We start from the raw sequence: 12,974 nt of genomic DNA, 5'->3' as shown, positions 1-12,974 counted from the left end.
AGCAAGACCATGTCCTTTCTCAGTGGTGGCTGTGAGGGCAATCCATGAGCACAGTTCCAAATGACCGTTCAGACCAAACCAATGCTCTGCAGTAAGTTCAACTATTACATTAGGTCCATAATATATTCGGCACATTATAAACCCATGAGAAATTTTAATAATGAAAAGATACAGTCTCATTTTAGCTTCTTGCTAACACTGGGAGGATCGGTTGGTCTGATCTCTTTGTTCCTATTAGTAAAGGTTTATTTCAAAAATTCTTAAGAGTCACTCTAGATTAAACCTATGCATTATATTAGCCCTTTTAAATACCCAAATAGCCAAGTCTGGGGCTCAGGAGTGGGCATTTTACACCCTGACACAAGTTTATTTCTTGCTTTGGATTCTGCAATCAAGTCAAGCCAGTGACAAGTTTCAACTGTCCCAGGCTGCTTTAGACTTGTTTGTTGGTCTGTCCTTAGGCAAAGCTCTCACCTCACTAGGTTTCATTTTCCTCATTTCCAGACTAAGGAGATGGAGTAAGCGATCTCTGCAATCCCTGTCGATTGTATTTTACCACATATCGACAGAGTTATAATATTGTATCACATTCACAGTTTTTTAAATAAGTGTTCGTTCCTTGTCAAGCACATTCCTTTCATTAGTTGGAGCCAGTAAAGCAAACTGGAGGCTCAACCGCGAACCTGAACATTCTTGGGGCACCTCTGTGTCCCCCAGCAGGTCCTGACCCTGGAAGGCAGAGCGGCGTGCGTTAGGCGGACTCTGGACGTTGCCAGCCCGGCTCCTTCTCTGCTGGGAAACCCGGCCTCTTCTCCCATCAAAGGCTGGGTTTCTGCCGTGAGTTTCTAACCTTGCTGCCAAGAAGGGAAAGTGAGATCCGAGAGATGGAAGTGATTAGCTGTGATTCGGAATCGAGATTTCTCTCTGTCCCTCTGACCGCACACCGCTCCATTCTGACTGTTCTGCATCAGCCCTTGGTCAATAAGAGGAATTCACGCTCAGCGAGAGACTCATTAACTCCTGGGGCCGGGCCCCTCCCGCGCGAGGCGGTGAAGTCCGGGTCTTTGAACTTTCTCTGTTGCTCAATCTGTGGGCGTTTGGATGAAACCCAGGGGACTGTACCTGCGCAGCAAGGTAGAAGACATTTTCAAGAAGCGATTTAAAATGCCTCTTGCGGAGATTTTGTTTCCTTTGCCCTTCTTAGAATGCACCAGCTATAAAAGGCTTGAAAAAAAATAGCAAAACACAACAAAACTCCACTTTCACTTTCGAGATTGCAGTGAATTTGCTGCATTTCCCTGGTGAACACGACAGGATTTGGGCTGATGAGAGACAGAAAAGCTGTCATCAGAGTGAGTGAAGGTTTGCATTTTAAATTCCTAGGGGGATTGGGTTTTTTGTGTTGGGTGAAGTGATGAATGCATGTTGGCTTTGGCATTCTTTGGTCTTTCTTTAATCTGGTGCTTGAATCTAGTCAGAAAAGGCAGGTGGTATCAGTACAAATAACAGCAACAATTTCTAATTAACATGATAAAACATTTTATAGAGAAATTTTTAAAAATGTTTTCCTTTGTAGAGTTCAGACAAGTACATTAGGGTAGCTATAGAAATCATTTTGCAACAACCTTAAAAAAATTACAGTTTCTTAAAGATAGAAAGCTCTGTGAGAAGAGCTGATCTCCTTTTCTTGGTTTTCTTGGCTGGAGAGGAGACAGAAGCCGGTGCTTGCTGATAATGTGCTTGAGAAGGAGAGACACTTCAGCTGTTCCTAGGAGTAAGAAAATGGCTTTATTTTTTTACTTTTTATTTTCAATTCTTGGCCTAAGAAAAGACAAAGATGAAGGTGAGACGTGGAAAACCATTCAGGTGTATAAGAGGATCAGAAATTAGCACGGGCAGATATGGGTTAAGTCCTGGTTTCAGGAAGGTGCCCGCCAGCTTCACAGTGTGCTTTTGTGTTGGCATGTGTCTGTGTAAGTTTAGGGGGAAAAATGTAAAGTTCACAACTGAACTGTGCAAGCCAAACTGTAACTGGGGGTAAGGCTAAGCAGCCCGGCTCCAGACTCTACCTTCTCAGCATTGTGCCATGTTGGAGCTGGCATGGACAAAGAAATAGAATCTCACGCACCCGGAAAAGCTTTCCAAAGTTGCAAGGCCCACTGACTCCGTTTTTCCTCTCTTCTTAGCTTTCTTTGTTCCTACCGTCTCATTCAACACCAACTCATTCTTCACTCTCATTTCATCCTCGAACTGTATTTTGTTTGTTTTTGTTTGTTTTACTGAAGCACATCCTAAAATAACTTTTTCATACAGGTAGTATGGTTATAAATGTACTGAATCTTTGCGTATTTCAAAACGCTTCCCCCCTTATCTTTAATTATTCATCTAAAAATGAAATTTTAAGTTCAAAATAATTTCTCCTGAACATTTTGAAAGCTCATTATTATTGTTTTCTAGCGGCTGATGAAAAGTTTTGTATCAATCAGGATCTTTCCTTTGGAAGTAGTTGAGCGTACATTTTCTGAGGTTTTAGGTTTTTTGTTGTTGTTTTGTGTGTGTGTGTGTGTGTGTGTGTGTGTGTGTGTGTGTGAGTGGTCACAATCCTTGCCTTTCATCGGTTTCTCTCTGTGTCTTCTTCCTTCTCACTTCTCCTACCTCGTACTTGATGAGTCTTTCCCGTCTGATGGAGTCTACCTTTAGATCTGGGAACGTCTTCCAGTCCCTCAGGAGTACCCTTTGTAAATGGACTTGTTCCTCTCAGTATAGTTGGCCCTTAGTCGCCACAGGTTCTGCATCTACGGAGTCAGTCAAGCACAGATCAAAAATATTAGAAAAAAAAATGTTACATTGTTGCTTCCCTGTACCGTGTAGTTGGCACATGATGGTTGCGTCTGCACTGAACATGTGCAGGCTTTCTTTTCTTGCCATTATTTCCTAAACAATATAGTATCACAACTATCTACATTGTTTTAGGTATTAGCAGCAACCTAGACATGATTTAAAATATATGGGAAGATTGCATAGGTTATATGCAAATACGATGCCGTTTTAGATAAAGGACTTGAACGTCCCTGGATTTTTGTATTGTGAGGGTCCTGGGACAAATCTCCTGTGCCTACCGAGGGACAGCTATGGTAATATCTCTACCTATTGCCCTTCCGGAAAAAGTGAAAGTCACCTAGACAAGGTGACTACATTGCAGGAATTGTACCTGTGAGTTTGTGAATGGACGTAGTACCCTTATAGGCCCAGAAGGGTAGGAAGCTGGTCCCGATCTGCACTGTGTCATTTCCAGCCCCACGTTGTTTACAAACCTGAGCAGTTTGGTAAGAGGCATCCTAACTGGCCTGGGCTGTGATGTCGCTCCTAGCCTATGAATATAAAATTGTGTGTAGCTTTAAAAATACTTAGAAGCCTTATTTAATAGAGCGGATATGATCCCAGTGATAGGAGGTTTTAAAATAATCTATAGTAGAAAAAAATCTGAGCAGTGATTGTATCTGGGAGATGGGGATCAGAGTTAATTGGGAAAGGGATGGGGAGCTCCTTAGGGTTTGGGTTACACAAGTGAATGCATGTGTCAGAACTCCTGTAATGTATGCTCAAATTCATGCATGTCATTGTATGTAAATTTTACATCAAAGGAAAATCTCTATTAAGAAACATTGAACTGGAGGTAGCAATGCACACTCTTTATGGGAAAGGGCTCCTCATATCATCCATTTTAAATATCAATCATGATGATGTGTAAGTAGTGAGAATTATAAAAGTTTTACATAAAAAATCAAAGTAGCTTATACAACATTTCCTAAGCAATTTTTATAGCGTATATAAAAGATTCTTATTAAAACTTTTAAAGGCCTTGGATTTTGTGAATGGTGTATTAACAAGTGTTTACATTTATTAATTTCACTCTTTAGACCAAGTAGTAGGGTAAAATGACCCATGGATGCCACATAACCCAAGGCTTTCTTTTAATTCTTTAAAATAAAATTGAGAAACAAAGCACTTTTAAAGGAATCAAGCCTCCTTAAGTGAATCTTATTTGTAGTTGTTCAGGAAAGACACTGATTCCTTCCCAGACTGTAAGACAGCCCAGATCTGTACTGAAGCTTAACCCAAGGTAGAGTTAATAAGGAGCTTCTTGACTCTTCCTAACCAGCCATGAATTTCCTTGCATTTTAATTATTTAACATGCTTGGCTCCCTCCACTATAGCGGCTAGCTGTGATTGTCATGTGATGGAATTTGTTTACATAGGTTTTTCTTTATAAAGTAAAAAGTTTACAAAATAAGAAATAGTTATAATAACCACTTCATAAATCTTAATTATACTGATGAGTAATAATAGTAATACCATCAATACTGCTTTATTCCAGATACTTCAAGACTTACCTCTTTTAATCCTCCTAACAACCCATGGAGGAGCTGCTCACATGACCTCCACTTACAAGATGAGCACGCAAAGGCTGGAGAAATGAATTGACCTGCCAGAAGCTACGAAGTGGAGGATCCAGGATCAGAACTCAAAGGGTGTCATTCCAGGGTTTGTTCTCTCAATGAGCATGTTTCTCTACGTCTTACTAATTCTGCAGTGGATGTTCATTTGTTGACTTCAGATTTGATGAATTGATCCAGGCCAAGTATGTCTGACTTATCCCAGTCTTAGGTTACATGCTAACATGTTCTGTCTTGACAATGTCATGCACTGTTGTAGCTGACAGTTTGGGGAAATGCAAGGAAGCAAGAAGTGTGTAGAGAACATGGGGGGTGTGCACTTCCTGTATCACAAGGTGAGGATCAAGAGATTTTTTCCCAGGTTGGTTGATCAATAAATAGAGTTTTAAATAGAGTGTTTAAAATTATCATTGTAAACATGGACTAAATCAAATTAAAAATAACTAAAGAAAAGTTGTGAAGACAATAAAATGGTGTAACCAAGTTCTTTGTCATTATAGTGGGAAGAAAACACTGAAAGTCAGTAAAGGAAGAAATAGTTGCACGGGCTTATTATTTAGGTTTCTGAAGGTGACCATGAGAATTACAAATAGAAACCGCCAGAGGCCACCTCGGATCTCTGCCACTGAGTGGAGATGAAACGTGAAGAGGGAGCTTGTATGTTCCATTTTGTACTTTCTGTGCTGTTTGAAAATTTTCCCTATTATCTTCTGCTTGTGTATCCTAAGAGTGATAATAAGGAATCATGCACAGTCCCAGTTGGTTACGTATTTTACAAAGAATGTACCAATGCATGGGGAATGTGTGTTATTAATGTTGTTTATTGGTTTTTAACGTTTCTTTTAAAAAACAGAACCATGAGCCAGAGTCTGCTGCGTCATGGCGCCTGCCTTTGGGGACTGTTGCCCCTTTGGGTGCTGTGTGCATCGTCTGCCAACAGGTGTGTGGTTCGGCACGAAGAAGCAGACTGCAGCCACCTGAAGCTGACTCAGGTACCTGATGACCTCCCAGCAAACATAACAGTGCTGAATCTCACCCATAATCAACTCAGAAAATTGCCACCTGCCAACTTCACCAGATACAGCCAACTCACAATCTTGGATGGAGGATTTAACTCCATCTCCAAACTGGAGCCAGAATTGTGCCAAAAACTCCCCTTGATGAAAATTTTGAACATCGAACACAATGAGCTATCCCAGCTTTCCGATAAAACCTTTGCCTTCTGCCTGAATTTGACTGAACTCCATCTTAGGTCCAACTCAATTAAAAAAATTCAAAATAATCCCTTTAAGAACCTGAAGGTAAGATTAAAAAGTTCATTTTTCTTATAAGAAACAAAATATATGTTATCTAATATTAAGTTACCAAGTCATGTATTTATCCTTAGACTTAATATCTAGATATCCAGGTAAAGAATGAGAAATCTGGTCTACCCAAGTGTGTGTGTGTGTGTGTGTGTGTGTGTGTGTGTGTGTGTCGGGCGGGGGGCATGGAGGGGGGAGTCACACACAAATATTGCCATTATGATTGGAAATGTTTTCCGAAGAGAAAATATCATCTTAACTCAGTTTCAATCCTAAATTTAAAGAACAATGCCTCTCTTGCTTCCTCCCATTAGAAACAAAACTTTTTTTAGATACAAGAAGTAGAGGTCAGAGATGAGGCGGAGCAGTGCATGAGGAACACAGCAAATAAACTCTCGAAGCTGCTGATTTAGTGCCTAAAAAAATGAAAAAATGTTGAGTCCAAATTCTGACTTAAATAAGGTTATCACTTGGATACATGATAAGCTATTCAACTAAAAGTTACCTACTCTTGATTTTAGGAATCTCCTCACAATATTACTTTTGCAATGACTACTTACAATCTTTCAATACTTTGCTTGAATTTAAAATCTCTAAAAAACGTACAATGTGGGGCAACAGTATTTTTACATTTGCTTGTATGGAAAGTGATACAATAATTAATAAGTAACAATCCAATAATAGACTGTGTTTTGTGTACTAACAACTGTAAACCTACTTTTGCCATATCCTGTATTTATTCTCTCTAAATTTGAGACCATAAAGCTTTTCCTGAGCTAAAGCAATTTTCAAAACTCTTTTTTTTAATTTTTTTTATGGGCTTATAACAAACTGGTCATTAAATTGACTTTCAATGCCAAAAAGAACATACATATTTAAGTATGCTTAGAAACATTTATAAAATGATTTTCTTGGAAACCATTTGAAATTCTTTCTTGTGTCTTTTAGATTCTGATGTGGATAAAATGTCTTTGTACACAAAGACCTCAAAATCTAGTTGAAAAAATGTTATTTGTCTTTGTTATTTGTATTTTTAAGACATAAATAAAATTCTTGTTCTCTTTAAAAGATATAAGATTTTTCCCTAACAGATATACATTTTTCCTTACCTTTTACTGGAGTTGGAAGCTTACGTGTTCAAAAACAACAAAGGCTGAAAAAAAATCCCACAATACTGAAAAAACAAACACAAATTAATATTCTCTACTAGCCATGATGCATGTTTACATAGCTTTTGCTCTTTCTCAATATAAAATTCTTCTTAGGATTTCCTGGGGGGCAAAGTTCCACTCAGACTTTTTAAGAAAACATTTCTTTTTCCTCTTGTTTAGTTTCCAGACTGATGCATGACATTATATGTTTGGTAAGCCATGTGTGCATTTCTTATATCATAACTGTTTATTATAAACAAGTAAAAACATGCTTATTATGACTATTCCCTATGTCATGAATAAATAAGCTTAAGGGCCTTTATTTTGGTAAGAGAAACTAAATCCTAGCAACAATAGTATTTTTAGCCACAACAAAGATTTTCATTACTCTTATCATTGGTGTACTGTAGAATAATAGAGAAATGACATTTTGCTTTTGAGTTAGTTCTAAGATTCGCGTAGATTTGGAAGAACTGTTTTTGATGGCAAGACTAACTTATACACCTGTTTTTTTTCCTCAGAATTTAATCAAATTAGATCTGTCTCATAATGGTTTATCATCTACTAAATTAGGAACTCAGCTCCAAATGGAAAATCTCCAAGAGCTTCTATTATCAAATAATAAAATCAATGCACTAACGTACGAAGAACTTGATTTCCTTGGCAATTCTTCTTTAAAAAAATTAGAGTTGTCATCAAATTCGATTAAAGAGGTAAGAAGCAGATACAATTATTTTGTGTTCTACCTTCAAGTGTTTGAGGATGACAGTGTATCCTGCCATTTAAAAGTAACATATCCTAGACATCCTCGATGTCAGTAAGAAGTATTCAGAAACTTAATTTTAGTTATGGCAAAATAATCCTACCATGTACATTTATGATTATTAGTTTACTAATTTCCTGCTTTGCAGTTCACCTCACTTTACTCACAGAAAGCACGCTTTCTTTCAAAGTTCTGTCTTTTCTCCTGTTAGCGCCACCACTCACAGATGGCACGGTAGAAATCAGAGCCTCTTTGCTCTCCTGTGTTCAGCCACAGGGACTGGCTACTGTCCCCTCTGGACTCCTTCTCTCTTGCCTTTGGCTCTCTGGTGCCCGTGCTGAGCCCCAGCGCAGCCAAAGCTCCTGATGAGGAGATGGGGCAGAGCAGAAGGAAGCTGGAACCCCTGTGATGAAATGAGCCAGGAGAAAACCGTGGTGGGAAGACGGAGAGGGCCGCTGGAACTCAGTTACAGAAGGGAAAACGGGCATTTCTATATCAAAAACGAAATCCAGCCATTCCTTCCACCATGCTCACCGAGAGCAGTGGTCCCTGAGACAAAGAGGCCCTGTCCCGGTGGCGACTTGGCGAACAGTTTCTTAATGACAGCCGCGGTCAGTGTGATGGGGGGCAAGTACTAAGACACATCACCTAGGCTGAGAGGTCAGGGAAGGCCCCAGAAGAAATGACTTCTAAGTTGACATCTAAGTGGGTGCTGAGGAGGAGGTCGCCTGTGGCCAGGGGAGGTGAGGAGCTGGACAGAGCACAGGTGGCAGGGACAGAGTAAGGGACTGTGCCTTACGGGGGTGGAGAGAACACCCAGACCGGGGGGTGAGCGCAACGGGGGTTGAGTAACGGACTGTCCTTGCGCTGCACAAGGGTCATGCAGACGTGATTGTGCTTCACTTACTAACCTCTTTTTTCCCCTCCCCCTTTAGTTCTCTCCAGGATGTTTTCACGCAATTGGAAAATTACTGGGTCTCTCTCTGAACAACGCCCCGCTGGGCCCCGGTCTCACGGAGAAGCTTTGTCTGGAGCTGTCGAACACCAGCATCCAGAGTCTGTCCCTGAGCTACACCCAGTTGTCCAGAACAAGCAACGCGACCTTCGCTGGACTAGAGCAGACAAACCTCACCGTGCTCGACCTTTCCTATAACAGTCTGAATACGATCGACAATGATTCCTTCGCTTGGCTTCCGCATCTAAAGTATCTCTTCCTGGAGCATAATAACATAGGACATTTGTCTTCTCGCTCCTTCCATGGGCTTTCCAATGTGAGATACTTGAACTTGAGGCACTCTTTTACGAAACAAAGCAATTCCCTTGCTTTGCATCCCAAGCTCGATGATTTGTCCTTTCAATGGCTAAAGTGTTTGGAGTATCTTAACATGGACGATAACAACTTTCCAGGCATAACAAGCGATATGTTCACGGGACTCCCAAAGCTGAAATATTTAAGCCTGTCCAACTCCTTCACAAGTTTGCAAACTTTAACAAATGAAACCTTTGTATCACTCGCTCATTCTCCTTTACTTATGCTCAACCTAAGCAAAAATAAAATCTCAAAAATGGAGAGAGGTGCTTTTTCTTGGTTGGGGCACCTAAAGGTACTTGATCTCGGTCTTAATGAAATTGGGCAAGAACTCACGGGTGAGGAATGGCGAGGTCTAGGAAATATTGTTGAAATCTACCTTTCCTACAACAAATACCTACAACTGACTAGCAACTCGTTTACCTTGGTTCCGAGCCTTCAACAACTGATGCTCCGAAGGGTGGCCCTTAAAATCGTGCTCAGGCCCCCTTCCCCTTTTCTCCCTCTTCATAACTTGACTATTCTCGATCTAAGCAACAACAACATAGCCAACATAAATGATGACCTTTTGGAGGGGCTGGAGAAACTGGAAATTCTGGATTTGCAGCATAACAATTTAGCTCGGCTCTGGAAACAGGCAAACCCTGATGGTCCCGTTCACTTCCTAAAGGGTCTTTCTCGCCTCCACATCCTTAATTTAGAGTCTAATGGCCTTGATGAGATCCCAGCAGATGCCTTCAAGGACTTGTTTCAGTTAAGGAGCATTAATTTAGGATTGAATAATTTAAACATACTTCCGCCATCTGTCTTTGATAATCAGGCCTCGCTAAAGTCACTGAACCTTCAGAAGAATCTTATAACATCAGTTGAGAAGAATGTTTTTGGGCCAGCTTTCAAGAACCTGAGTAATTTAGACATGAGCTTTAACCCATTTGATTGTACGTGTGAAAGTATTGCCTGGTTTGTTAACTGGATCAATGGTACCCATACCAACATTTCCAAGCTGTCAAGTCATTACCTCTGCAATACCCCACCTCAATATCATGGTTTTCCAGTGATGCTTTTTGATATATCACCTTGCAAAGACAGTGCGCCCTTTGAACTCCTTTTCATGATAAATACCAGTCTCCTATTGATTTTCATCTTTATGGTACTGTTCATCCATTTGGAAGGCTGGAGGATATCTTTTTATTGGAATGTTTTAGTGCATCGGGCTCTCGGTTTCAAAGAAGTGGACAGACAGCCAGAGCAATTTGACTACGCAGCGTACATAATTCATGCCCGTGAAGACAGGGACTGGGTGTGGGAACACTTCTCCCCCATGGAGGAAAAAGATCACACTCTCAAGTTTTGTCTGGAAGAAAGGGACTTTCAGGCAGGTGTTCTTGAACTTGAAGCAATTGTCAATAGCATCAAAAGGAGCAGAAAAACTATTTTTGTTATAACACAGCATCTATTAAAAGATCCATTATGCAAAAGGTAGGTGAATATTGTCACATTTTACATATTAACTTGTTTTTAAATTGAACTTTTAAATATTACCAACATGATTACTCACAACTCAAAGAATTTTAAAAATCACATTAAGAAAAAATATTACCTGATTTTTAGTGACAGATTAAAGTAAAGTCTAAGGGGAATTTTACATTTTAGAGCTTTTGGCTATTAAAGACTGTATAAATAATTTTTTTCTTTCTTTCTTTTTTTTTTTTTTTTACTTAGATTCAAGGTGCACCAAGCAGTTCAGAAAGCTATTGAACAAAATCTGGACTCTATTATCTTGATCTTTCTTGAGGAGATTCCAGATTATAAACTGAACCATGCACTCTGTTTGCGAAGAGGAATGTTTAAATCTCACTGCATTCTGAACTGGCCAGCTCAGAAGGAACGAATAAATGCCTTTCATCATAAATTGCAAGTAGCACTTGGATCCAGAAATTCAGTCCACTAAATTTATTTAAGGACTAAATTAACAGAGGAGTGAGTTTCACAATTTAAAATTTTTCATGGTAAATTTAAGTTTTACTTGAAAATAATGTAAATCTGTTCATTTACATTATAGGTGAGAGCATTAGCTTACCAGGGTCTGTCTTCTATGGAAATATATCTCCTCACTTCAGACCTTTTATTACCAATGGACTTAATTTGACCCAAAAGAAACATATGGGAATATCCTTTACTAATGAATATTCATAATTGGTTACTGAGGGCAATGCAAACTTAAGAAAGTTTTAAAATATGTCTCGTTTAAGTAAAGTAAGGGTCGTGTGAGCATTTGTAATAGGTATATTTGGGTTTGGGGATGCACTCATAATAGAATGAAAAATAATCGATTTAATTGGCATATTGCTATTTCATTTGTGAAAGAGTCAAATATATACTCATATTTTTAAAATCATCTTGATTACTTAATAAAATAGTTTAATAAAATACTCACATTTTCCTAATATTTGGATTTCTGCTATAGGAGGTGTTAGAAGAAAGAAATCTGTTACTTAGAATATTGCAGAAAGATGTGCTTTCTGAAGGTTGCTTAGTAGATCGGTGTTGTGAAAACCAAACATTGTCCTCCCTGCTCACAGATGCAGAGGTGGCCCTGGACAAATCCCTCGGCCCCATTGAGATTTTTTGACTCATGATCTTGAAAATTATGGTGATGAGCAAAGTCTTAAACATTATCATATAATTAGTGATGATGGTCATGGTAGGTACAACACCTTCACATAGAATATATTATTGTCCCCAAAAATAATATGCTATGGGTAAATTAATCCTTATGATTATTTTGTGTTAAAATAAAAAGTCTAATTATTGAAAATAAACATACATAGCCTTTTAAAATCTTTATAGTTCTGGTATTCAAATGAGGAGAGAGTTGAAATTATCATGCTGAGTTGATCTCTATACTTAAAGCACTCCTTTGTTGAACTTAGGGAGCATTTGAGATCATAAATGTGATCATTTTGGAACTGTGATTCGTTATTGTCAGGGCTGAATTCACACAATCCTGGCAAAAGTCACGTCCACTGAACTTCTTCGGGCTTCCAGCCTCGTGTTGAACGTGGGGGCTTATTTTCACTTTCGCCTTATACCAGACACTTGAACGTGAGACATTTGCTAAACAACTTCTTTGTTAAGATTTGTTTTCTAACTGTGAAATAATCCTGTTTTATTTTGACGTCATAAAATAAAACTCACAACTACTTTTTTCTTGATGCACATTGTAGTATATCAATGTTCTCTGCCTCATTAAAATATTTCTAAATAAATTATGAATTAATTGCCATATCATCAGTTTGTGAAAAGAAGAGCAGGAAGCAACTTGGCTTTTATTCTCTTCTGTATTTACTTACGAGATAGTCAATCAAATAGCTGCAATTTAAATTGAGTTCAAATGTAATCTTTTAAAAGTTGATTAATAGTTAAGGGGTCAGAAAACACAAGGGACGACCTATTGAACTGGATATAAGCAAAACTAATCAAAGGCGTAAGCCTTGACTCGTGTTTGACCTACACAGGAAGTGACTTCTGCAGGCTGTCATTTATGATTGTCCTCAGGAGAGGTCTGTCTCCCTTGGGTTCAAGACAGAAGGTGCAGAAAAGGCCGTTTGTCTGACCTGTTTAATTCCCACCAGCAAATTGACATCTTTGGTTGCCATCAGGTAATCTGTTCACTCTAACTCCTTCTTCCTGTTTTTCACTCCCAAACCCAAACCCAGCTGAATCAACAACGTTGAGTTTAAGGTGAACCGACGTATTTAACTGTAAGTGACACCTTTCAGATTGGAAATAGGAAATAGATACAATCAATGTGTTAGTGAGGAGGAGGGATTCAATGCCATTCGTTTAATGGTGTCTAATTACTGAAATGCCTACCTTAGGTCATTCGTGAACACTACTCAGCAACAAGTGATGGTGACCGTGAAAAATGTAAAGATGCTCCAAGTCAAGTGCTTAAAATGTATTTCTTGCCAGGAAATGCAGTGGGGA

General features: G+C 39.1%; 1 protein-coding gene across 4 annotated transcripts; it reads left to right on the top strand.

Moving 5' to 3' along the window:
- The first annotated feature begins 1,090 nt into the window (after nt 1-1,090).
- TLR3 (toll like receptor 3) lies at nt 1,091-11,373 on the top strand. 4 transcript variants are annotated; one of them, XM_090258546.1, is made up of 6 exons: nt 1,091-1,352; nt 4,379-4,545; nt 5,311-5,758; nt 7,434-7,625; nt 8,611-10,463; nt 10,707-11,373. In XM_090258546.1, the coding sequence occupies exons 3-6, from the start codon at nt 5,315-5,317 to the stop codon at nt 10,933-10,935; spliced, it is 2,718 nt and encodes a 905-aa protein (XP_090114672.1). In that variant the 5' UTR covers nt 1,091-1,352; nt 4,379-4,545; nt 5,311-5,314; the 3' UTR covers nt 10,936-11,373. The 4 variants fall into 4 exon arrangements, with proteins under 4 accessions (XP_090114672.1, XP_090114669.1, XP_090114671.1 ...); XM_090258543.1 differs by having other exon boundaries at nt 1,091-1,362; XM_090258545.1 differs by having other exon boundaries at nt 1,091-1,362; nt 4,379-4,642.
- The last annotated feature ends 1,601 nt before the right edge of the window (nt 11,374-12,974 follow it).

Source organism: Furipterus horrens, unplaced genomic scaffold (assembly GCF_987537825.1).
Source record: "Furipterus horrens unplaced genomic scaffold, mFurHor1.1.pri manual_scaffold_12, whole genome shotgun sequence".
Lineage (NCBI taxonomy): Eukaryota > Metazoa > Chordata > Mammalia > Chiroptera > Furipteridae > Furipterus > Furipterus horrens.
This window is presented reverse-complemented; position numbering and strand designations above follow the sequence as displayed.

Coding starts and splice junctions, on each gene's coding strand:
- TLR3 (XM_090258546.1), top strand. CDS start 5,315: ATGAGCCAGAGTCTGCTGCGTCATGGCGCCTGCCTTTGGGGACTGTTG. Junction 7,626..8,610: donor CATCAAATTCGATTAAAGAG/GTAAGAAGCAGA, acceptor CTCCCCCTTTAG/TTCTCTCCAGGATGTTTTCA. Junction 10,464..10,706: donor AAAGATCCATTATGCAAAAG/GTAGGTGAATAT, acceptor TTTTTTACTTAG/ATTCAAGGTGCACCAAGCAG.